Genomic DNA, 24,367 nt, shown 5'->3' with positions numbered 1-24,367 from the left:
CGAATGCAAAACGCGAATTTGGTACGAATTGGTGGCAGTGTGTGTGACGGCAGAATTGCCATTGTAAAATGTGCACAATATTAAATAGAGTATATATTGTGTATAGTATCAGGTATATTTTCTGTGCATTTAATTAAAAAGATATTGTAAAAAAATATAATATAACTCGATAACTGTGCCAGTGTACAGGATTAACATTTAAAATGGAGAAAAAAAACTATAAATATTATAATTCTGTAAAATATTTAATGTAACATTTCCTGAGACAAGTAAATAAATAAGACGTTTCTATAGAATGACAGGCACTGATGTAAATATGACCCAACACCAATTGATACCATGTGATATTGATTTTATTCTGTGTGATTCACTTTTCTTAGACACTTAAAGCTCTAATATATTATTCTAAACGTGAACTTTTAATTATTCACATTCTTATTTGAGTATCTCAATAAACTCTACGTGTAAATACAAATCGCACGTATAGCTTGTGTTGATGCAAATACATTTAAGCAAAGTGTTTTGCTTAAATGCATTTGCATTGATATAAAAGCTATACGTGCGCTTTTATTCATTAAATCTAAATTAATTTAATTATATCTGCAACGAATGTAGCAATCCATACAATTACACGTATTTTTTATTGAGTGATACATAATAAGCATGAATAATCGTTTAAATTGAAGCTCTATTGGAAAAATTAAATAATAATAATAATATGTAAAGATGATATATATATGAATATTTAAACTTCTGACAAAATTTTTATATGCTAACTTACCTGAGACTGAGATCTGGACTGGCACATCGAACAACCGGATTTGGCACAGGTGGAACCACTCTATATCCAAAAGTCAGATAATTTTTCCAGATGTGCATATAAACGTCTCTCTCGTTTATCGGTTTTCTCACTGTTGTCGAACTTCTCAATAATGAAGCTCGGTTGTCATTTACCGGACTATATACAATTTAATGAGTTTTAATTATTTCAAAATTGAAATGTATAAATAATAAATTAAGAGATATAAATTTAAATTTAAACTTACGTAGGATCCACTACTGAAAACAGAGAGTTTATACGAGTAAAGACAATGGGCCAAGAATGAGCCACAGCATTTGGACATAATGTGAGTACTCTATCTTTTTCCAAAAAGGCAAATAAACAACTGGCCCATGGATCGGCCCCGTTTAAATTAAGCGAAGAAGAACTCTTGGTACTATTTTCATCATGAAATCCTGCAATATAAAGGGAATATAAAGATAATGTTTCATATGTACAAACATATATATGAAAATGGTAAATTAAATACTACCAGCTGTCCAAACGCAACTACTTCTATCCGCTATCCATTGTAAATCCACGTTAGACGTAGATGCGGCGGCTGCTTTTTCAGCTGGTGGTAACATAGGATAACATTTTTCCAAAACGGCGGGACAGCAAGCATCAATCACATCAATAACAGACTGATCATCTTCAGGTCCTCCTATAAGAATGATACATATGTAAAGTATATATTTATATAATGCATTGTAGATATAATATGTATAATATAGTTACCTAAAGTCTTCATTAAAAGTTTAACTTCGCGAAGGATATGAACAGCCAGTCTTCGAGGATAAAGTCGACAATTGCAGAGCATAACCAATGCAAATCCTTCTACTAGATAGAATATATTCGACACCGGTTCTACTTTCTGTGTGAATAAAAAATAATATAAACATATATTTCATGTACGTATTTTTACAAAATGTTACAAACTAAAAATTAATGCAAACCTGGCCTGCTTCGCACTTTTTAATGCCAACGTCCACTCGTATATTCATTCGTGTGTTATCTACTGATTGTTCCTTAGATCTTATATTGGAACTCGTAAGAGCATTCTTCCAACTGGTTAGCAGTTGCAACAACATTCTCGAGCCATTGTCGAGAAGCTGCGGGAATGTATCTTGCACGTCCCTAGCTAGGAACTGTGTAAATCCAAGCACGACGTCCTGTCGCCAATCGGGAAAATCTAACACTAGGGTCTGCAAACTTTGATATGCTAACGCACGCAATTCCTCGTCCATGTGTACCGTCAAACGAGACAGTAAATCAACTAATTCTGCACCGGTCATTCCATCAGGAATCAGTCGTGGAACAGCGGCAACGCAGGTTCGGAAGAGATCTATTCGCGGCTTGCGCTCCCCGGTGATCATCTCGTCTGGTTCTTTGTTCATATTTTGAGTGCTGGTCATCATGAGAGGCCTGCCATAATGAACATCCAACGCACGCAAGATATCGACAAACACTCGGCGTACATGTGGGAAATACGAAGACATTCCTATGCTTCGTGCAGTATCTTCTGTCAGCATCTAAATTATAAAAGCATATTAAATTGCAATTATGCTATGTTTAATAAATGCATAAATATTACATGTATCAATTATACATATATACTTTATTTAAGAATGTCTTCTTAACACGCATGGTGTTTCCGCTTGGCAATACTCCCATAGTACGCGGCATTGGCGGCTCTCCCTCCTTTTGCTGCAAACTATCGGCTACAACGAGGAATGCTCGAAGTCCGATGCTCATACGTTCAGGAGTTAATATTATTTTTACCGGTCGTCCAACAGACAGCAAATCGAACACTATTTCGCGCATCGCAAAGTCCAGTCTCTCTTGTGCGATGAACTGAATAATCTTTACGAAAATATTCAATGGAGTATCTCGCGGTACTACCGCCTTTGATCCTTTAGGAAACAAAGAATTCACTATGCTTTGTAGTCTACTTTGTGTAGCCGAATTGCTCTCGCACTTTATTCGTATCATATAAACCCAGAGTAAACGATACAAAGCCTCTGTAATACAAATAAAGATATATTTACTTCTCTTTTTCATTTTTCTTTCTTAGGAAAATAATGCATATAAAATTTTTAATCATACCTAATGCAACTCGACACATCTTTGGATCACGATTCTTCAAGTGAGACAAACACATAGCTAAAAAATAATGCCAATTTTGTAAAAAGAACGTTTTCTGGCTGACACAAAGCAAGCAAGTTACTAATGGAAAAAGTGCCAGTCTGTGTTTGGACTTTGTACACATGTCTAATGTTGTTGAATACAACATTTCCACAAAGTTTTTCAGACATGGTACGTTTACTTCGTTTTTTACTGCAGCAGCAACTGGGACAAGTATCTCAACGAAAAGCCCAGCTAAAGCATGTTTAACATCTTTGTCTTTCACTTCTAAAAAGTATTGAGCACATTCTTGCATAAATTGAAATGATGCCTCAAACTCTTCTATTGGTACCATTTTAACTCGGAAAAATTTCATCCCCATCAATAGAGAAATAATACTCTGTGTAGTATGAGGCCCTGGCTCTTTAGCTCGTAATTCTTTGAGTTCTACCATAAAACGTTTTCTCACTGACATAAATCTAGATTGCGCCAAAACTCCGATTACTTCGGCATAAAGATCAGCAATAATATGGATATTAGCTGCATTTGGTTCATTTTGTATGCCTTCTCTATATTTAAAATGTTTGAAAGCAATATTTTCGATATAAGTTACTAAATCTTCATGCCCAGGATGAAATGGTAATTGGCGTAGAACCTCAATCAGCATTAAACAAAATATAAATTCAACAGCAAGATCTCTACGCTCTTGTAAGAGATCTGCTTCACTTCTTTCCACTGTTTCTACACTTCCCGATACTATTGTATACATAATGCTAAAATATAATGCATTTGTTATTAATATCTGTAAAATACATTCTTTTTAATTTTAATAATTACCTTTTTCCTTTTTGGTCTTCCTTCCCAGGAGCAGGTTTCTTATGATCACCGCCTTGTTCTACAAGTTGACGTTCGTACCAATTAAAGAGTGCTTTTAATATTGACGGCAAACAGTGCTCGGCAACGGAGCCAAAAGCTGATAAGAGTTGATCAAATTGTGGATCTTCTCCCCTTTGCAACACTTTTGATAATTGTTTTTCCTGAAAATAAAGCATTCAAACAGTGTTACTTCAACAATTGTTTCAATGATCACTTACATGTTCCGTCATGACGGCTTCCATCTTTTTTTCCGCCTGTGAGGTAAATTCCGCAAACAAGATACGCATCACATACTCTCCTGGCCTTAGATCCATGTCTCCTATTTGCTGTGGCTTCACTGTCTCCTTTTGAGCACCCCAAGGTAACACGACAGTTATTGCACTAACTCTACTTGAACTTGATTCTAAAAAAGTAATGCAATTATTTATATATGTATATATACATATATATATATATATTTTATTATTAAAATCTACTTACCGTTACCAGATATCGAGGTACTTGCAGTATAAATGCTAACTGCATCACTGCTTTCTCCTTGCATAGTTCCATGAACTGTAAGAAGCTCTTGCATAGATTCAATAGCAGTTTGCGATGTTGATTCCACCGCTCCTTCATGTAATCCTTCGCTATTTGTAGCTCTTGGTTCTAAGGCTTCTGTAAAAGTATAATATATGTTCTTTAAAGTTTCTATCTATTTATAAATCCATTTTCATCAAATTTTAAGTTTTTGCTTTAATATACTGATACTTAAAGATATACAAAATATTTTTTAAATTTCTTTTGCATCTCAATAAAATATTAATTTTAGAAGATCATTAACTATATTTACTTATATTAATATTTGTGATATGATTATCTAGTATAAAGATATTTCCTCTGTTTAATGAAACAATCATGAACATAATAAAAAATAGATTAAAAAAATAAAACCCTTCTATTATGTAACATAATATAGATATCTATAACAAATACTAACTCAATTATATCAGGTTTGGTATCCAATTGTGTGCATATATACAAATCATCAATAAAATAGTAACTTACCTGTCTGGGGCTCATTTCCCGCATTCGGTTGGATTTCTGCACCTGTGATGAATAAATTCATTAGTTTATAAATTTATTATTGTATAAAATACTTGAATAACCAACCTTCAGTCATGTTGCTGATTTTTGTCTCCTCCTCAGATAGCACTTATATGTCGAATATCACCATGATATAATTTCACCTATAATTTATAAGCTTTATTACAAAATAATATCAACATAAAAGCACTATTGACAAAAATTAATGTCCATTTTGACAAAAATAAAAAGAGAGTTATTTATTTCGCCCTGTTATGTCATTGAATAACCGATGTTTATGTAAATAAAATATATCTTATCTAACAGATATATAAATGTATATTACATGTAATTAATTGTATATTTTGACCAGGTATCTTTAATTAGAGTGGTAGTACAATTTATAGACCGTGTAATGTGACGTTTACTGTAAACGTCAGATTGAAAAAATATCTCACGATACAAATTACATCCCGGATAATTACGTAGGTCAACTATTTAATTAATGCGCAGCGTTGAAAATACGGAACTCGGGATATGTCAAATCATAAAAATCACAAAGCGATGTAAAATTACAAAGACGCTCACTGTAAATTCGCGCCGATGCCACTGTGACGTTTCGCGAATCTCGCATCCATTCGCACGTACAACGAAGTGTATAATTCGTCGTAAAAAAGGACAATTCAACGCATCGTTCGACAAAACTCCGACTCGATTCGTACTTGCTGTTCCGTATCAAATCAGTCAATGCTCTTCGCCTCACTCCACCTCACTCGCCACTCTGTCTTGTTCGAAGAGTTTACGACTTTTTTTTTATTCTCATACTGTTCATCGTCTATTAGTAGGCTACCACTAGATAGCGTTGAATGTTGAATCTGTTTTCTAGCATGTCAAATGTACCAACAGAGTTTCTCGCGCCATGATAATTTTAATAATCGAGTGAGGAATCGAAACCAAATGATTATTTATCGAACTAAATACAATTTTTTACTTTTGACAACGTTGAACATTATTACAGTTGTTAAAAGTTATATCTTACTAAAAAATATGTTACATATATATATATATATATATATGTTTCATATACATATATATATATATATATATATATATATATATACAAAGTTAAAAATATATATGATATAATACTCGTAGAATTTTTACTTCATTGAATAATATAATAAAAATGTTTACATATAGAATATAATAGAGTAAGTTAAAGGTGTGTGCTATATAATATTAAATTTTGGCACGTCATATTTATTTTTACGCGGAGATCTATTTTTATATGAATTCACGCAGGTACAAATCGAAGTAGCACACTTTTTCCCATAAAGTTTTAGAAAAAAGTACAGAAAAAAATGTTTTCTGTAATCTACATATATTTTTTTATGTACAGAAAATTTGGTAAAAATATTCATATAGCATACTATACATATATGTAATAAAACTTAATAACATGCAGAAATAACTAACTTATCATAAATTATTCGTGTTCATAATTGATGTAGGAAATAACGAAACGTTATATAAAGGCATTGCATTATAATATTTCTATTTAAATATTCACACACACACACACACACACACACACACACACACACACACACACACACACACACGCACGCACACACACACACACACACACACACACACACACACACACACACACACACACACACACACACACACACACACACACACACACACACACACACACACACACACACACACACACACACACACACACACACACACACACACACACACACACACACACACACACACACACACACACACACACACACACACACACACACACACACACACACACACACACACATACATATATATATATATATATATATACACATCAGCTTATCAGGGACAGCCAACAAATCGATTGCAACTGATCGATTCATCTCATAAAACAATATTGTGAAAAAAATGTCTCTATTAAAAACGCGAACTTTTAAATCTACTGATTTAATTAATCTTCCGATTTAAAATTATATTTATTGATTACATTTAGTAGAGATTACTATGTTTATATATATATATATATATATATATATATATATATAAAATAAATAATTAAATTATTTTTAAATAATACTTTATAGTTCTAATTAATTAATTCTAATAAATTTCCTAATTTGTTAAATTTTATTATTGATTTTCAGTTAACAAAGATTCACACGAACCGTGACTTATATAATGAAAATACGAGCAACCGTTTTGAGCAACGTCAATAAAAATATCGTTATTTTAGAGAAGGCAATAATCACTTTTGCGATTATATTACGCTCATGAAGTCGAAACTCATGACAATGACTTGTTCGTTTTTCAGTATCACGTGTGCCGTCCAAGTTTTGCAATCACATATGACTCGTAATGATAACAAGAGACTGATTGACTGAGGAAGGTTTTTCAGGTGCATTGATCGTTCATCGAAAAATCGCTGGCACGAGACGATTACGCAGTCATAAAGTGTGGCAGTCTATCTCAAGGTCGTCATTTAATCCAATACGCGACATTCGAGTCCCCGAGCCCGGGTCCGACCTTTAACAAGCCCGAGTTGATAACACCGCAGCACGTGGTCTGTCGTGCATTCTTACGTACTATATGTGTATTGATACGTAGAAAATTTCATTGAAATCTCTTTGCTCTTATCATGCAACTTCTTCATCTATCTTATCTAATCATGAAAGTTTTATTGGACACGTTGGGAAATTCTTATAAATGTACAAAAAACTATTTTTTTTATCTAAAAATACTTATTAATAATATACATAATTTTCGGATTAAAATTACAGAATTTTATATCAATAATAATTTTAACACAGAGAAGATGCATTACTTATTTAGCTACAAAATGGCATGAATAAATTAATAATTACATGACAAAAACGCACGTTATACTATATGCTAAAATGTTATGTAGACATGGTTCAGGTGATTTTAATAATATTATTAAAGTCTGCCAACGGCTAAATAAAAGAAGCGTATCTTTTCTGTTAAAATTATTATTACACTGTAAAGTTTTAAATGGATGAATGTCTTATTTTTTGTAAAATTTGTATTTGGCATACATCATGCAAGACACTCTTTCTAATTTTTAAAAATTGGAATCCTTTATCATTGATTGTAAAATCTTCAAAGTTTAGCTAATTAAAAAAAAATATATAGTCATTTACCTAGTAATAATATAATATATATAATATATATGCTTTCTTATTAGGTGTTCTCTTTATCATTTAAAATGTGATACTAATCTTATAATATTGACATAAATAAATTATTCGATGCTAACCTGAAAGTGTGTAAAATGCATTTAATCATTGTTAGATATTCAAAAGACTGCTAACGAGATTACTGTACAAACAATAAGCAAACAAGTATAAATTAATGACAAGATATTTTTCAATTAATTTTATTTAAATCAATTTTATTTCATGTTTTATTTATAAATTGTTTTTTGTTCGTTAAAAAATGTTTAAAAATTAATGAGTCGCAATAAATGTTCACTCTCAACATTTTCATAGTTAAAAATAAGGCCTAATTCCACAACCTATTTTAACCGAAGTTTAAACTCTTTTAAAGTAAGTTGTGGAACTGAGCCTCAATCGACTCTAAATATATCAAAGAATAATCTACTTGAAGCATCTTTTCTATCTCAGTCACCTCGTAGGTTCTTCTAAATTTAATTGTAAGGCCAATGTCAAGTATAATTCGAATTATATAAAACGTTATTTAAATCAAGCTCAAATCAAAAGATCAAAGTAGTCGCATTTATTCGTGATTTGTTCTTCAACGTATAAAAAAAATATATATAAATGTCGGTGATTTGCGTACGAGCGGAAAAGTTCGTAATCGGTATCGATATGCGTGTAGTACACCACGTGTGTGTGTGTGTGTGTAGGCGAGAGACAGCTGATTTTAGCATCGTCTATTCCGCACGCGCGCGCGCTTTTCTCACAACTGTATAAATACACTGCTTTTTTGACGTTACCCCATTGAACTCTGGCGCGATCCTCCGCAGCGCGATGGCTGTAAGCCAAGATTACGCAAGATGCGTCCCGTTAACCTCCTTCTTCGGGGAGAATCGACCTTGCATTTCGTTCTTGACAGGAATGCAAAGCTCACTCACAGTCACTTCAAAGGATTAAAGTGTACGATCAGCTGGCGTCCTGAAAATAGGTAAAGATTTGACTGAAGAGGGATACTCGTGCAATTTATTCATACGATCACGTGCTCGTGATTGGTTTTGTCATTTATAAATTGGCAACAATGAATCAATACGAATTCGAACTTTTGTGGAACCTTGATCTAATCAATAAATTTAATCAATAAGTAGGCAATAAATATTAAGTTTAATTTTTCTAATGTAGTACCTAAAGTCTAGAGATATATTACAATTTAAAGGATAAAAGTTCTATTAAAATTCTTATTTTAGTAGTCTGATAACTATTTAGATTGTGCAAAATCAACGATTATAATTAACATCAAGAACGCAACCTGTCACACCGAGGTGTTTATTTGTTATAATTGCTAAGATTGTTAATTTTTATTAGCCTTTTTGATTAATATATTTATAGATACTCAAACTTCATCTCTTTATAATATTACACGTTTCATTGTATTATAAAATTATTCAACAAAAAATTCTTTTTTCTCCAGTCTCTTTACTTTTTCTATACATACACACACACACACACACACACACACACAGAGAAAATAAAACAGTTGACTATTTGAATTGTGTTGAAAGTAAATGGTAATTGCTTCGAAACAAGTAAGCTGAAAATAAATAAAACGTAAGTTTTATTACTATATAAAAAATATATTTAAAAATATATATTTTAATAATTGAAATACACATTATAAAAAGAGACACACTTTTGCTTGAACTATATTTAAACATGTTTTCATGTTATTCATCGAAGTCGGCAGAAAACTGCAACCGTTTGCAAAAATTTTTGAAATACAGATAAAAAAATAACTAAAAATGTTATTTATATTTATTTTTATATATCTTTATGTACACTTTTTTATTTGAAGAATAAATGAAATCTTAAATATGTATAACATACTTCTGAGTGTAATTTCGTTTGAAACTTTTTTACATCAAATTTACAATATTTACTACGAAATCCACGATACGTTACGGTATAGTTTTTATCTTTATTGTAGAAACTGATAAAAAAACACTTTTCCTTCGATACTTAGCGCATTCATTTTGACTTGTAAACCGACTTGTAAAAAAAAAAGTTACAAGATTCAAATACCAGACCGATAGTCGATTAAATGACGATATTTAAAAGGGATAATATGACCGGTTTTTTTACTTTTAACACAACTTAAATGGTCACTCGTTATATACTTGTAATAACCTCTCTATTATTAATCGAAACAAACAATTGAAGAGGCGATAAATCGCGACATTCTTATTGCGCGCATTCCAAAGTCAATTTTCCCGCCGTTCGAGGAAGTTCGAAATTTCGAATACCCGCGACACCGATCGGGGCCGCAATAGGCCGGTCGCAACCGGATGGGACGTCGTTGCGGCGCGAGAAGGGGCGGCTTTCGAACGCGGAATTCGCGCGGGTGGCGAAAGATCGGCAAGATGTGAAGAGTAACGCGGCGTATCGCCAAAAAGTCGACCGTGAAAAGGTGAGGTCGCGAATTCAGGCGGAAGCACGGCTGACCGAGTGTCACAGTGACCGTGTGTCACGGTCGCGAGTTGACCGGCGAGAAGGCGGTGCGCGCGGCGCGCGGTGCCGTGTGATTAGTGATTTCGTAGTTGCGCAGAGTGATACACGTGACCTGCGCGGCTATTCTTAGCGGAGGGTCCTGTTCGCTCGTGACGTGCGATCTCTGCCTCGTTCACTCGTCGTCCGGCGCGCGTCCGAAACACTTAGACATCGGGAGTCCTCTCTCCTTTACGTTACCTGTATCTCACCACACGTATCCACCCCACGATGTCTGGACTCGCGGATCCCGTGGCGTTCGCCAAGGATTTCATCGCCGGCGGTGTAGCCGCGGCGATTTCCAAAACCACTGTCGCGCCCATTGAGCGTGTCAAGTTGTTGCTACAAGTACAGCACATCTCCAAGCAGATCTCCGAAGATAAGCGTTACAAGGGTAAGTGTGTATGTGTGTCTATATCTTTTTCTTTCTTATCTCGTGTCCTAGAGTCATGCGAAAAAGTATCAGCCGTATCTCGTGCACACGGTAATGATACGGTAAGGGTAATGCGAGAGAGGGACGAGACGTAGCCATATCGTACCGAAATCGTCTCCGGAGAACCCGGTACCGTTAACGCGGTGCGTGGCGGAATGGCAAGAATGGCAGCTCTACGGAACATGTGTGACAGAAGTCAGTAATCTCGAACGTGCCACTGTTCCCAGGGTGTTCGAACACGGAGAGTTGCAGCGTGACTCGATAGAGGAAGGAAGACAAAGATATGGTCATTATGTAATGCCGTTAGAGACAGCAACGGATGCCTCGCATGTCCTACGCGCGATAGCCTCGTCGCGAGCCGCGAGTCGCGAAAGTATATTTCGCGCATTTATGTAACAAAGGTCAAGCCCAAGTTTCGGCGGCTATTACTTGTATTACATAACTTAGGCCACGCCGAGGCCGATCGCGACATAGACGTTCCTCTCCGGTTCCTCACGATGGATCGATATTTCAATAAAACGCATCGTCCCGAACCAGATGGCAGCGCGTGGCTTCTCTCCTTCGCTCTCTTAACCCCGATCGATGACGATGCGGTCCAACATGGCCGCCCTTTCGTCGACCACGAGACCGGATTCTTATATCTACTTTCACGCGTCACGAATTCATGCCGTCCATTAAGATCTTAAGCTGATTCATCCATGCCAAGCAGGAGACGCGTTATGACAGTTTTGTCTCGATGACGCTTTTCAAAAAAATGATTAGAAAAATGTCACTGTCTGTGAAAAAAGTCCGCGGTACAATTTAATCGGTACATTAAACAATTGCGATTATTGAATAAAATTGTTCGATGGAAAAAAAAGCCATAACTAGAACTATTTATCGATTTGCGATCATCGTTTTACTCGTTAATTCTTCATTATATATAACTAAAACTTGACTATTCGTCAATTTAGCCAATAAAATTATATATATTAACTTTTAATATTATGTAAAACTCTTGTATTTTTATTTCTAATCTTTGAAACATTTATATATTTATATATTTATATTATATATATAATTTTTTTTCTAGGTATGGTGGATTGTTTTGTCCGTATCCCAAAGGAACAAGGATTTTTGAGTTATTGGCGTGGTAATTTTGCTAATGTGATCAGATACTTCCCGACACAGGCTTTAAACTTTGCTTTCAAAGACAAGTATAAACAAGTTTTTCTTGGTGGTGTCGACAAGAACACTCAGTTTATGCGTTATTTCCTTGGAAATCTTGCATCTGGTGGTGCTGCAGGAGCTACCTCTTTATGCTTTGTCTACCCACTTGACTTTGCCAGAACTAGGTAAATTATATATAAAGAAAATTATTAATTAGTAAATAATTAATAATAACTTAAAGTTAAATTGTACAAATTTAATTTTATCTATAGATATTCTCCTTTTTTATATAAATTTAAATATTTAATTAATGAAGAATAATATAGTCTTGTTTATTTATGTGAGTAAGTTGTATCAGTAAAATGTCAGAAAAACATTAATATTATTAATTCGTTTTAATAGATGAATTTGTATATATTCTAGTAATTAAAAATTTTTTTAATTTATATTATTGATACTAAAAATTATTGTTACATTGTTATACACTAGGTTAGCTGCTGATGTAGGCAAAGCTGGTGGCGAGCGTGAATTTACAGGATTGGGTAACTGCTTAACTAAAATCTTCAAAGCTGACGGACTCGTCGGTCTATACCGTGGCTTTGGCGTCTCGGTGCAGGGTATCATTATTTACCGTGCATCTTATTTCGGTTTCTATGACACTGCCCGTGGTATGCTGCCAGACCCCAAAAAGACTCCATTCCTTGTCTCATGGGGTATTGCCCAGGTGAAAAGATGACTTTAATTTTATTGTTCATGTAAATTTGTGCAGTTTCGTTAAACTGGTTTGCTTATTCATTCAAATCTGTTGCAGGTCGTAACCACTGTCGCGGGTATCGTATCTTATCCCTTTGATACAGTACGTAGACGTATGATGATGCAGTCTGGCCGTGCTAAGAGTGACATTCTGTATAAAAATACTCTTCACTGTTGGGCCACTATTTATAAATCAGAAGGTGGCAGTGCTTTCTTCAAGGGCGCATTCTCCAACGTTCTCCGTGGTACCGGCGGTGCACTCGTACTCGTGTTGTACGATGAAATCAAGAATCTGCTTTAAAGCGCTAATACGATTCTCGTTTCATTACTTTCACAGTCACAAACATCGTCATTATTATCCATACCATCCGATTTGATAGCGATTCCCAGAGACAGAAGACTTGCTGTCGGTAACATGAACAAGTAATTCAGGCCGAGGACGTTTGACGTAGCAGCTTGTAAAATGCATGAAACTCGGCAAAAAATGTAAACATAAAAAAAATAGAAAAGAATCTGCTTAACTTATTGCCGGATTCAGTATTTTCCTGCAGCGGTTAACATTACGTGTATTTTCATATTCTATTATCGTAAAAATGACGAGGATAAATACACTCGCGAAGGTATCGCGAACACCTGTTACCTGGAAAACGTTCCACACATGCGCGTTGAAATAAGTAGACCGGTCAGAATATTAAATACTGAAAGTAATAATTTCCTAGAGAATCGAGTCAGCGCAAAATCAACGAGAGAGGGGGACGCGCGACGAAATATCACGACGACGGCGGGGCGCGTAGCCTGGGCCGCCCCCCGCCCTTATTCTCGGCCCGTTGTAGATAATTCATAATTCATAATTAATGAAATATCATTTTAATGGTACCAGCCAGTTCATTAAACTTCGATGGACGATAATTTAATTTCGCACTCCAGACGATTTATGTGTAAGATAAAGTGGTTATTCAGAATGTATGCATCTAATCTGTTCATGTTAGGATGCATGCAGGGAAAGCAGCAAATCAATAAAAACTATATAAAATTTCATACATTCGGAAATTTTTGTTTCACCCTGTTAATGTATAACAAAAATTTATTTGAAAAATAGATTTAAAATCGCTTCTTTTGTTTTGTACAATTATATCTAAAGTGAATTATTTAACTAAATTATAATTTTAATAAAAATAAAATTATTATCTTGTCCAATAAACTAATAATTATTAAATCTCTTGTCCAGTATCCTCTTAATATCTTTGTAAATTCGTCAATTTAATTTCCCTAAAAATTTAGGAAAAGATTTTATACATATAAGTATCATCAAGTATATCTTTCTTCAATTTTGATATGTAAAACATTTTATTAATCTTATGATCACATTAAATACATCAGTTTATTATTTTGTCTCACAACATTTATCACCTGATCAAGAAAAGAGTATGCTTTATTTTAGCAATTCACTAATTTACTAAACGGATCAAAAGAAACTTTAGACTCACTTTCTTTTGATAAAATTTTATGGAATGCTTCACATACATGCAATTGAGCATACTCTTAACATAATCAGATAACATACACACAAGTCATATGTAAACTAGAAATATATAAATCAATTATACATGTGCTTACTGATATTTTCTTACATTTACAGGAGGTAAGTTTTATATATATATATATATATACTTTTTTGTTTGTACAAAAATTTCTATCCGAAAACTGATATCGTAAAATAGGAATGAGAAAAAAAAAAAGAATATGGAATATGATATATATGATTGTTTTATATACAAGTTTTAAGCAAAAATGTGTTGATATTTGTAAAGTTAAAAATGTGTAAATTATATAATTATCATACAGTTGTTCTATTGGAATCACCTGCTATTATGTCCAAAATTCGACTTATTCCAGGCATATTCAATGCAGTTCCCAATAAAGGTACTCTTCGTAGAAAATTTATTGCTACTGGTAGAAAGCCACTAGAGAATAAAAAAAATATAATAAATTAATATTTTGACAGAAACAACTCTTGTTTAATCTAATGTTAAGTTTATCAAAGTACATCACTTACCTAAATAGCAATATAAAACCATAAGTTTCTAAAATCATTCCCACAAGAGGCCAGCCCATAAGTACTACAAAAACACCTCCTAAGAACGAGGCACTGGCTTTCATTTTATGTCTTTGAAAGAAGAAATTTAAAGTTCTCCATGGTCCGATTACACACGCGAGTCCCGATATAAACAATAGCTATAAAGGAATATACAATTTAAGAAAGAAATCAATATAACTCTGTAAAATTTATACAAACAAGTAACAAGTATATAATCTTACATTTCCAATAGCAAGTAAACCCTTATCGAAGAGCAATAGTACACCAAGAAATAGGAAAGAAATACCAAATCCTGCCAATCCTACCCCGATTTCTGAAACACATCCCTTATGATAAGATCAACAGCGGTTAATCGCCATTTCAGATTATCTTTGGCTTATTGTGAAATCAATATTGGTTCGAAGAATCTCTGCACTCACTCTGTGTGTCCGTGATTTCAAACATTATTTACAAATTATTCTTCGTGAAAAATATATCCAAAATAATTGATTTTATTTAGTTGCATGTACTACATGCACGAGCGTAGGAAAACTTAACCTATATCCACGTCATTGGTTATGATGAGAGCACAAATTCACTCTACACGTAGGTTATTATGGAACTTGATCAGCTGTTTCGTGAACGCCCTTTATACATAATACATATGCGAATAAATTTCAAACATTGTTTTTTGATAGTTTTTATTACATTCATCTATCTCATCTTTCTCTCTCTCTCTCTCTCTCTCTCTATCTCTTTCTCTGAAATCATACAAAATCATATTTTTTTTTACTTCTATAAGATGACTGGACTCAATCAAAAGTTACAGCTTTAATTATGAATCCTGATTATTCGGATTTTGATCTCAACTCTCATTTCAATTGATTTCGATCACTTTTTATTTGATGTGCACATTATTATATATATAAATAAATAAAATACTCATATTTATATGTATATAAAATCATTTATTCTTCATTTAATCATGAATTTTAATTTATTTCTTACGCTTTTGATTTAAAAAAATTAAAAATAAAATTATTAAAAAAATTGCGTTTATTTAATAAATTTCAAAGATTTTATTTTATAAGCGTTAATCGCGCGCAAATTAACTTATAAATTAATTGTATATTAATCATATATGAAAAAATGACATTTTTAAAATGTGAAAAGCAAAGAGAGCAGAAGGAATGCGAAAGAAAGCAACTAAAGAACGAAGAACGAACAAACCCGACAAAGTAAACTCTCTCTTTCTCTGCGGTTCAGTGTGCACGTCTCGCAATTCGCAAGCTGATAGAATATAGAATACGTGTTTTCGCTTCGCGATGTTGGCATCATTGCAACAAATTGAGTTCATTTTAGAACACGAGAACGCAGCAGGCAGCGCACAATCGAGTTGCGATCGTTCCGTGTGATACGCAAGCGGACGATTTGGCGATTCTCGTAGTAGTCGCTCCGCGAAGAGACCGAGCGAATTAAACGATTTACGAAGCATTTATGTGAGAACGCAATCCTACACATGGTGTCGGTGATGCAGCCATATATGGTGAGTTTGATGACATATCGGATTCGTACGCGACCTCCAGTAAACTGTCTTTTGGGGTTCCAACAGATCTCTCGTAGAATCCTATTATTACTGTATTACTCGTACGACAAAATTACATCACGATCTTCTCACGATCTTGCAGGACATCGAGAGTTCCAGGAGTTACATCGATGAACTATATTCACCAGACCCGCAAAAATGTCTGGAGGCGATTATGTGAGTGTAAATTGGATTTAATCTTAAGGATGTAATTTATCTCCTTTGATAAAAAATTATTGACAGTTCTGTTTGTATAAATATATTCTTTTTTCTAATACATAAAAATTGTATTAATTTTTCGCACATGAATATTATCTTTCTCTCTTAGATGCCTCAAAAATTCGGTGATTGGCAGCAACAGACAAAAAGGTTCGGTTATAGCTCAGGGTGTGGTACCTCGACTTTTGCAATTGCTCGGAGATACATCTGGTACTATAGGCGATCGTGTAAGATTAGAATCTGCAGTAACATTGGGCTCTTTAGCCAAAGGCACAGACCAGCACGTATTGGCGCTTATAGACTTAGGTGTAGTTCCATTACTTCTTCAAGTCTTGCTTTCTACACCAACTCCTGAGATCTCTATAGATGGCAAGACGAAGGTACTGGACCAATTGAACGAAGCCTGTTTGCGATGTCTACGTACAGTATTCCAGCATGTATCAGCGCCAGTTCATTCAATTTACCAAGATCCCGAGTTAGTACCACGATTGTTATCCTTAGCAAGTCGATCGGTTACTTGTCAAATCTGTGTTGCGACGATTTTAACTACAGCATGTAAGGTAAAGAGATAACATAAAACTTATAAAATAAAAAAAATACTAGGAAATTACAAGGAAACTAATTTGCAAAATTGCTTATTAGTCAACAGAGGAACAAAACGCTCTATCCAAAGGCGGAGCGGTAGAAACGTTGGCGATGCAATTGGATTCCCCTCTGCCTGACATTCAGTTACCAGCTTTGGCTTGCTTAGCAAACATGTGTTATCAGAATCACATGGTGTCTGTTATGGTCGCATCAGCCAGCACGAATAATACCGTCCATGGTAGATTGGTACCCGTGGCATTAGGCCAATTAATGGGACGCGAAAAGAGCTCGTTGATACAATTAGAAGCGGCAAGATGCATCGCGTACATGCACAGAGCCGGCGCATTGCCGTCTACCGATCCACGAGTAGTGTATCGCGCATTACCGTGTCTCGTTCGATTATGTCATCGAGAAAGACCACCGCGCGAGAGAGTCGCCGCGGCCGAGACACTTGCGTATCTTACTGAAGTTGACACAGATCTACAACGTTTAGCATCTATCAGTAATCATCTGATACCGACACTGGCGGAGCTGCTAAGACCACATCCACAAGTAATTCACAATTACACTATAAATGTGTACAAATTACAGTAAAATATATATATAGAATCGATCAACTATATTACTATATTATATTATTTTTAGAATTACGTTTGTGTAAAAATGTGCTATACTTTTTTTTTTGCTCAGGTCCAAGATGCAACATTAACGCAAGATATGCGACAAGCCGCGTTTAGAGCATTCGCGTCTCTCGGTGCTAACGATGAAGACATTCGAAAGCGTATTATCGAAACGGAAAGTCTTATGGAACAAGTTGTCTCTGGTCTTCAAGATCCCGGTGGATCCCGCGTTCGTTTAGCTGCGGTTAGATGTTTGCACTCCCTTTCAAGGAGCGTGCAACAACTTCGTACTACGTTTCAGGATCATGCAGTGTGGAGGCCACTTATGCAGTTGTTACATGGAGCAGACAAGGGGTTGGAGGGTAAAATATGATAATACATTTACAATAAGCATATTACAGATTACGCTAAAATAGACATTGATAGAGACCTCAATGAACATGTATCTTGTATGCATATATTGCATGTGAGATACAGCATAGGTATATTTAGTCTTAAATTTCGAACTAACAATTTAATCAAAAAGAAAGAAAAACTCAATATTGAAAAAAAGTATTCATGTACATTGTTAATTATTCTTTCTTTAATCTATATAAGAGCCAAAAGAACTGTAGTTAAATAAAAATACACGTATCAAAAAAAGTTTGTCACCTTTTAAATTTTTTTGTCAAAAGTGGTTATACATATTATACATATTAACATTTTATAAACAAGCAAGTAATCTAGCGAATATTTTTAAGTACAGCAAAATTGACATATGTGAATTTAGAATGGGACAACATATTTTTTTTATGCGTGTAGATAAAAATAATCCCTATTTTTTTTCTCTATCTGCATTGTAAGATCATTTTTTCAAAAGAACAAAAGGAATAAAGAAATTAGTGCTTATAATTAGCTGTTATTATTAGCTGTTATTATTCGATCGCCAATTATGAGTTATACTATTAACATTGTTATAATTATTGTACTATAGGTAGAGGCGAAGGTGAAGGTGATTTATTAACTGTTGCCTCGAGTACTTTATGTAATTTACTATTGGAGTTTAGTCCGAGCAAAGAACCGATTCTTGAATCCGGCGGAGTAGAATTGTTATGTTCACTCACTAAACGACCCGAATCGGCACTCCGACTGAACGGCATTTGGGCCCTAATGAACGTGGCTTTTCAAGCGGAGCAACGTGTAAAATCGCAAATACTCTCGTGCCTGGGCACTGATCAAATCTTTCGCCTCCTGGCCGATCCAGAGTTGAGCGTTCTGATGAAAACGCTGGGGCTGTTACGAAACTTGCTCTCTACTAAGGCTCATATAGATCGTATAATGGGCGAGCATGCCACTCACGTTATGCAAGCGGTTATCTTAGTATTGGAAGATCCGGAACATCCGGCGGATGTCAAGGAGCAAGCACTTTGCATTTTAGCAAATGTCGCTGACGGCGACCGAGCTAGAGATCACATTATGGCTAATGACGATGTGCTTAAGAAACTCATGGATTATATGGTTTGTATTGTTATTACAATACTTCGATATTTTATTGCTTCCATTAATAGAGCTTTTCTTGGAATTCATGGATTTTACGAATAAACCGGCGTTACTTATGCTTATGGACGGCAGTTTTATTTACAATAAGATAAAATAAAAATCTTTTGCCTTGATCGCCATAAGCTCGGTGATGCCAATGTTTATATATATAAATCGATAAAACATTCGCATTCTATCTATTCATTTAATCTAAGTTCTATTTATTAATTTCATAATTCTCTTGAATGTCGATTTCGATTGTACACATTTGTATACATTTTATAGTATATGTACAAAATATATATTTTATGTAGATGCATAGCAATGTGAAACTACAAGTCGCAGCGATTTTCTGTGTATGTAACCTAGTCTGGAGAGACGAACCCGGTTCTGCGCAACGGCAAGCACGCTTAAGAGAATTAGGAATTTATCGTATCTTACAACAACTACGTCACACAAAAGATACTCAATTGTTGGAGAAGTATGAATGATAAATGTTATGCTTCGCCGATTATTGTCACTAATTACAAACTTTTATGTTTAACAAATTCATGGTCATTTCCATTTCAGAGTCAAGACTGCCCTAGCGCAATTTTACGAGCCTTGAACTTGAAACGTTGCGGACGAAGATTAAATTTCGGATGATTTCAAGTGTCTTTTTTATATTTGAAATACATTACGACTTTAGCATTAATACTGTGATTACCTCGGTTGATGATGTATAAGTACTTGAAAGTTATAAACAAGATTGAACAAATTGATATTTCTGAGCCTATGCCTGTAACTCGTTTGTATAATATTTATTTAATTTAATACAAAAAATAATGAAAAAATATATTATATATATACAATTTCTTTGTTTTTCTTGAAAGAGATGTATTTGATATCTATTAATTTAAAATATTAGTTTACAAGCAGAGGCTTCAGATGTTATGGATTGATATGCAATAAGAAAAAAGTTAAAAGAATAAAATCATGAAAAGAAAACTTGAAATAAACAGAAAGCACGTATACTTATGTACTATACTTCCATTCCTGTGTGTGGATATGTCTGTTAGAATACTACGAAGAACTCCATAATAAATTTATTTATATTGAAGATTTTGTAATATATATTTGAAAGAAAAAAAAATATATATATATATATATATATGACTAGCATAATGTTCAATAAACATTAAATTTTATATCTTTGGTATGTGTCTCTAGCTTATATGAAAAGATTCATGTAATTTAAATAGTTTTGATTCTTATGACAATTCTATTAAAAAAAAATCTGGAATGTTAAGTTTCAAAGTTTACAAACTGTAAATACTGATACAAACTTATACCAAGAAAAAACATTGAATTATGCATTCACTGTGTTATGATACTTATTGACAATAAATGATAACTTGATTAGTTTTCCTTATTGTTATAAATATCAAGTAACCAGAGTGTCAGGATAATATTATTATTAAAATGCATTATGAATTAAGCAGAAGCATTACTATCGCTGGAAATATTCTCCATTGGATTAGCCAATGGATCCAATTCTGCAAATAAGTCCAACCACGAATTACCTTTTTGCTTTCCAGTCTTGTTCTTTTTCTATGAAAAGAATATTGTGATATTAATTGTGCGGAGCGCGAGAAGGGAAGGAAAAGGGGTTATTACTATTTTTAATTAAATTTACTGATACTTACTTTGTCGTCCATGTTATTAGTTGTGGTACTTTTCTGTCCCATACCTAGCGCTGCATCTCCTAAACTTTGTTTCAAAATGTTTGGCGGCAGAAAAGTATCATTTGATATGCCTTCCCAATCATTATTTGTGCATTGTTGTTTATCATTCAGAATTTCATCAAATAACGCTGCACTTTCGGAAGCCAATAAATTTAACGATTGCTGCTGTTGAGCTTCTGATGATAACAATGGTAAATCAGTTAAATTAAAATCTGTATTGCACTCTTCAAATATATTCATTGCTAATTTCTGCTCTTCAGAGCTTTTCTTAAATGTGGAATGATTATTTTCCTCGGTTTTTTTAATAGATTGTCCAGTATTATTTGAGACATCTTTTTCTAAGATTAGATTTCCAAAGAACTCTTCAAGACCTTTATCATTTTCTGTATCATTAGTATTCACAATTCCATTCCTCGAAGAATTTGCGGGCGTATCTAAATTTATTAATATATCCTTTGGTTCATTTTCTATATCCAAGAGCTTCTCATTTTGCTTAGTTTTCTCTGATATACTTTCTGAATTTGTAGTAGCTTCTTGTGCCTCCTCAACATCATCATGATAATCCATATCAAAAAATGGTAATCTATAAAAATTGATATCATGACAAAAATGACAACATGATATTTATTTTCATTTTATAACTTACTTATCCTTATTCTCTGCATCGTCATCACCACCTGTTTCTTGTGCTAATTTACTAGAAGTCTCAGCTAGTTCTCGTACAACTGTGAAATCAAAATGTTGATAGCCTTTGAAGCTGTTTGCTATCGTAGAGTATGCTTGTGCAGATTTCTTTGTAAAATTCAGAAGTGTGGTTTGATATAAAACTAAGGCATGACTGAACATATTGCACCTTGCCGCTGCTAATAAGTCAACCTTCTGAAGACAGTCAAAGGCCAGATTGTCAAAAGTTAATTTGCCCCTAAATTGACAGATAAAAAATTTTCTGATATAAAAACTTTTTTTGAACATGTAATTAAATTTATAAAAATAAATAGCATATGCAATTAAATATAATAGATAAAAGAAAGGAAATTGAGACTAAGTCTCTGTGATCATATTTTATATGCATATGCAAAATCACATACAGGAATGGGAATAAATGTTACATGAATGGAACTTACTGTTTGACACGTGCTTGAACTTTTTTAAATCTCTCTACTTGTTTGGATGTATCTGGATCTAAATCTTGAGAAATATTTTTCATCCATGACAAAGCAGCTCGATATTCTGTTCGAGCTTTTTCCATCGCTTGCACATTTTGTAATGTATCTTCAATAGCTCTTTGCCTAAATGTTTCTACTTCTTGATACAATCGGCCTAAAGGAGCTCTCAAGGCAAGTCTTTGTTGACCTGAATAGGATAAGGATTTTCCAACTGCTGACATCATTTTGCCAGCACGAGTTTTATCTTGCTTCCCAGCATCTTTCAAGAAACGTCCCATTGCATTTTCCTCCTGAGCTAAATCTATACAGAATGTTTAAAAATTATTACATTATCATAATATTCTAGATATATCCTTAAACCTTATATTTGTTAAAGAAAAGATATATACAGATATGTTAGAGAGAATGATAATATTAATATATTATTCTTTATTAGAAATTGTGTTAAAACGCACTGCATAATCTTTCTTGGTATCTGTCAATAACCCTTTGTAAGTAAGAACAAGATTCTTGGATACTGCGAAACAATTCTAGCTTTGCATCCAGTTCAGCATCCGAAGCAATTATACATTCGTCCTCTTTCTTTCCTAATTTCCGAGACAAAGCCTGTTTTGTCACCCAGAATTGATGTTGCATCTTTGTTATAGCAGAATCATCATGTATATTATTCTTTTGAACCCAACAATCAAAGGTATTTCCTGATATACCTGGAGTACCTCTGTTACTATATACAGGATATAAAGAAATTTTGTATAAGTTTTATCAATATATATTATTGTTAAATATATTAATCAATATGTATTATATTAATATAATAATAATCAAGTACGATTAAAGAGAATATGTATGTGAAAAGAATTTAAATGATAAATTTAAATCTATTTCTATTATTACAAAAAAATTAAATATACTAAAATATATATCTAGTTTTATTGGTGTTGAATAATTATTCAAATAAACCTGTTGATTATATATATATATAATTTTTTTTTAATTAATAATGTGAAATATGTTAAATTTACAAATTTATAAAGTTTATAGATAATATATCTGATTTTTTTAAGCAATGGCAATGAAGAAATAAATTCATAATGTAAAAAATATAACCAATTTACACGATATCTATTAATAACATGATAAGATGATAATACCATATTGATTTAGAATAGTTAGAACTCATTTGGATTAAAAAAATGACAATTATTATCTTGCTTTCCAAGCCCTTTTTTCGCCTCTGTACTTACATGCAACGTGCTTATCAATAAAATAACCCCAAGCCAAGCATTATAGGACAATGAAATCTAGATAAGAAAAAAAAAGGAAAACTTACTAAGCATTCATAACGGAAGACCTGCTGATACCTGGATACGAGTGTGAGTTAATGTTTACACTCACAAAGCATGAGCTCGAAACTGTATTGTCATTCAATTGTATATCACATAATGCACATAACTATTACTTGCACGTTATAATTGAATTTGTACTGCACAGTTGATAGTTAAAGTGTTTAATAGTATGACAATCGGAGCATTTCTACGATATAGTATGATAGTTTATCAAACAGGAAAGCCACGAAGGCTAACTTGTCATGTCCGACGAGCAACTACTAGCTTTAGTCAACCAATATTGATATAATAGAATAAAATATAGAATATAGATGAGATGTCGTGATTGAATACTCGAAATGGTTTACGTTACGTACAGTAAAAGCTAAATAATAGGATAAATTAATTGTATTATATTGTATGAATCAGCTGTTAAACTTCTATCACTTCTATTATATTTCGTGATCCAGTGTAATTTTACACTGAACCTAAATCGATAGATAGCACTTCTTATCTTCAGTCGATTAAATAGAACACGACAAATAAAATGCCAGCTAACAAAGTTTATAAATGTTAGA

At 33.5% G+C, this 24,367-nt stretch overlaps 5 protein-coding genes across 9 annotated transcripts in view; 2 read left to right on the top strand and 3 right to left on the bottom strand.

Moving 5' to 3' along the window:
- The window catches only part of Fry (microtubule binding protein furry), a 31,591-nt gene extending 25,921 nt beyond the window's left edge, over nt 1–5,670 (bottom strand). For 2 of the 3 annotated variants that reach the window (XM_072903178.1, XM_072903188.1), the window contains exons 1-13: nt 5,474–5,670; nt 4,973–5,049; nt 4,868–4,909; nt 4,301–4,477; nt 4,039–4,223; nt 3,782–3,981; nt 2,927–3,717; nt 2,438–2,841; nt 1,777–2,352; nt 1,559–1,694; nt 1,314–1,484; nt 1,047–1,236; nt 782–958 (exon numbers count right to left, since the gene is read on the bottom strand). In XM_072903178.1, coding sequence (XP_072759279.1) covers nt 782–958; nt 1,047–1,236; nt 1,314–1,484; nt 1,559–1,694; nt 1,777–2,352; nt 2,438–2,841; nt 2,927–3,717; nt 3,782–3,981; nt 4,039–4,223; nt 4,301–4,477; nt 4,868–4,909; nt 4,973–4,982 — 3,059 coding nt within the window. In that variant the 5' untranslated portion in view covers nt 4,983–5,049; nt 5,474–5,670. The remainder of the gene's footprint in view (nt 1–781; nt 959–1,046; nt 1,237–1,313; nt 1,485–1,558; nt 1,695–1,776; nt 2,353–2,437; nt 2,842–2,926; nt 3,718–3,781; nt 3,982–4,038; nt 4,224–4,300; nt 4,478–4,867; nt 4,910–4,972; nt 5,050–5,473) is intronic. The other variant, XM_072903198.1, reaches the window with a different exon arrangement.
- A 5,087-nt stretch (nt 5,671–10,757) lies between these two features.
- On the top strand, nt 10,758–14,008 carry Ant (ADP/ATP translocase). Its single transcript, XM_072901082.1, has 4 exons — nt 10,758–11,029; nt 12,141–12,402; nt 12,707–12,941; nt 13,029–14,008. Exons 1-4 carry the CDS (start codon nt 10,867–10,869, stop codon nt 13,269–13,271), a joined length of 903 nt encoding a protein of 300 aa, XP_072757183.1. The 5' UTR covers nt 10,758–10,866; the 3' UTR covers nt 13,272–14,008.
- A 290-nt stretch (nt 14,009–14,298) lies between these two features.
- Nucleotides 14,299–15,759, bottom strand: LOC140670520 (vesicle transport protein GOT1B). The gene is made up of 4 exons (XM_072901201.1): nt 15,488–15,759; nt 15,290–15,381; nt 15,027–15,205; nt 14,299–14,934 (listed from the first exon to the last, which is right to left on the bottom strand). The coding sequence occupies exons 1-4, from the start codon at nt 15,510–15,512 to the stop codon at nt 14,808–14,810; spliced, it is 423 nt and encodes a 140-aa protein (XP_072757302.1). The 5' UTR covers nt 15,513–15,759; the 3' UTR covers nt 14,299–14,807.
- A 623-nt stretch (nt 15,760–16,382) lies between these two features.
- LOC140670176 (armadillo repeat-containing protein 8) lies at nt 16,383–21,377 on the top strand. The gene is made up of 8 exons (XM_072900774.1): nt 16,383–16,593; nt 16,736–16,809; nt 16,961–17,411; nt 17,494–17,988; nt 18,127–18,418; nt 19,030–19,553; nt 19,889–20,055; nt 20,145–21,377. Exons 1-8 carry the CDS (start codon nt 16,567–16,569, stop codon nt 20,179–20,181), a joined length of 2,067 nt encoding a protein of 688 aa, XP_072756875.1. The 5' UTR covers nt 16,383–16,566; the 3' UTR covers nt 20,182–21,377.
- Nucleotides 21,026–24,252, bottom strand: Ica69 (islet cell autoantigen 1-like protein). 3 transcript variants are annotated; one of them, XM_072900917.1, is made up of 6 exons: nt 23,709–24,252; nt 22,920–23,188; nt 22,423–22,765; nt 21,945–22,220; nt 21,260–21,881; nt 21,026–21,164 (listed from the first exon to the last, which is right to left on the bottom strand). In XM_072900917.1, exons 2-6 carry the CDS (start codon nt 23,098–23,100, stop codon nt 21,048–21,050), a joined length of 1,539 nt encoding a protein of 512 aa, XP_072757018.1. In that variant the 5' UTR covers nt 23,101–23,188; nt 23,709–24,252; the 3' UTR covers nt 21,026–21,047. The 3 variants fall into 3 exon arrangements, with proteins under 3 accessions (XP_072757018.1, XP_072756957.1, XP_072757066.1); XM_072900856.1 differs by having other exon boundaries at nt 23,795–24,252; XM_072900965.1 differs by lacking the exon at nt 22,920–23,188 and having other exon boundaries at nt 23,795–24,252.
- Nucleotides 24,253–24,367: the final 115 nt, after the last annotated feature.

Source organism: Anoplolepis gracilipes, chromosome 1, assembly GCF_047496725.1.
Source record: "Anoplolepis gracilipes chromosome 1, ASM4749672v1, whole genome shotgun sequence".
NCBI classification, from domain to species: Eukaryota; Metazoa; Arthropoda; class Insecta; order Hymenoptera; family Formicidae; genus Anoplolepis; species Anoplolepis gracilipes.
Note: the sequence above shows the minus strand (reverse complement) of the source record. Positions and strands in the feature narration are given on the sequence as shown.

What these genes read in the sequence shown, in the direction of transcription:
- Ant (XM_072901082.1), top strand. Translation starts at nt 10,867, where the DNA reads ATGTCTGGACTCGCGGATCCCGTGGCGTTCGCCAAGGATTTCATCGCC. An exon ending in CTTGACTTTGCCAGAACTAG is followed by an intron (nt 12,403 to 12,706) that starts GTAAATTATATA and finishes GTTATACACTAG; the next exon opens with GTTAGCTGCTGATGTAGGCA. An exon ending in TCTCATGGGGTATTGCCCAG is followed by an intron (nt 12,942 to 13,028) that starts GTGAAAAGATGA and finishes AATCTGTTGCAG; the next exon opens with GTCGTAACCACTGTCGCGGG.
- LOC140670520 (XM_072901201.1), bottom strand. Translation starts at nt 15,512, where the DNA reads ATGTTTGAAATCACGGACACACAGA. An exon ending in TGAAATCACGGACACACAGA is followed by an intron (nt 15,382 to 15,487) that starts GTGAGTGCAGAG and finishes GATGTGTTTCAG; the next exon opens with AAATCGGGGTAGGATTGGCA. An exon ending in GGTTTTATATTGCTATTTAG is followed by an intron (nt 14,935 to 15,026) that starts GTAAGTGATGTA and finishes TTTATTCTCTAG; the next exon opens with TGGCTTTCTACCAGTAGCAA.
- LOC140670176 (XM_072900774.1), top strand. Translation starts at nt 16,567, where the DNA reads ATGGTGTCGGTGATGCAGCCATATATG. An exon ending in AAATGTCTGGAGGCGATTAT is followed by an intron (nt 16,810 to 16,960) that starts GTGAGTGTAAAT and finishes TTTCTCTCTTAG; the next exon opens with ATGCCTCAAAAATTCGGTGA. An exon ending in AGAAACTCATGGATTATATG is followed by an intron (nt 19,554 to 19,888) that starts GTTTGTATTGTT and finishes TATTTTATGTAG; the next exon opens with ATGCATAGCAATGTGAAACT.
- Ica69 (XM_072900856.1), bottom strand. An exon ending in GTTCAAGCACGTGTCAAACA is followed by an intron (nt 22,221 to 22,422) that starts GTAAGTTCCATT and finishes CTGTCAATTTAG; the next exon opens with GGGCAAATTAACTTTTGACA. An exon ending in CTAATAACATGGACGACAAA is followed by an intron (nt 21,165 to 21,259) that starts GTAAGTATCAGT and finishes TTCTTTTCATAG; the next exon opens with AAAAAGAACAAGACTGGAAA.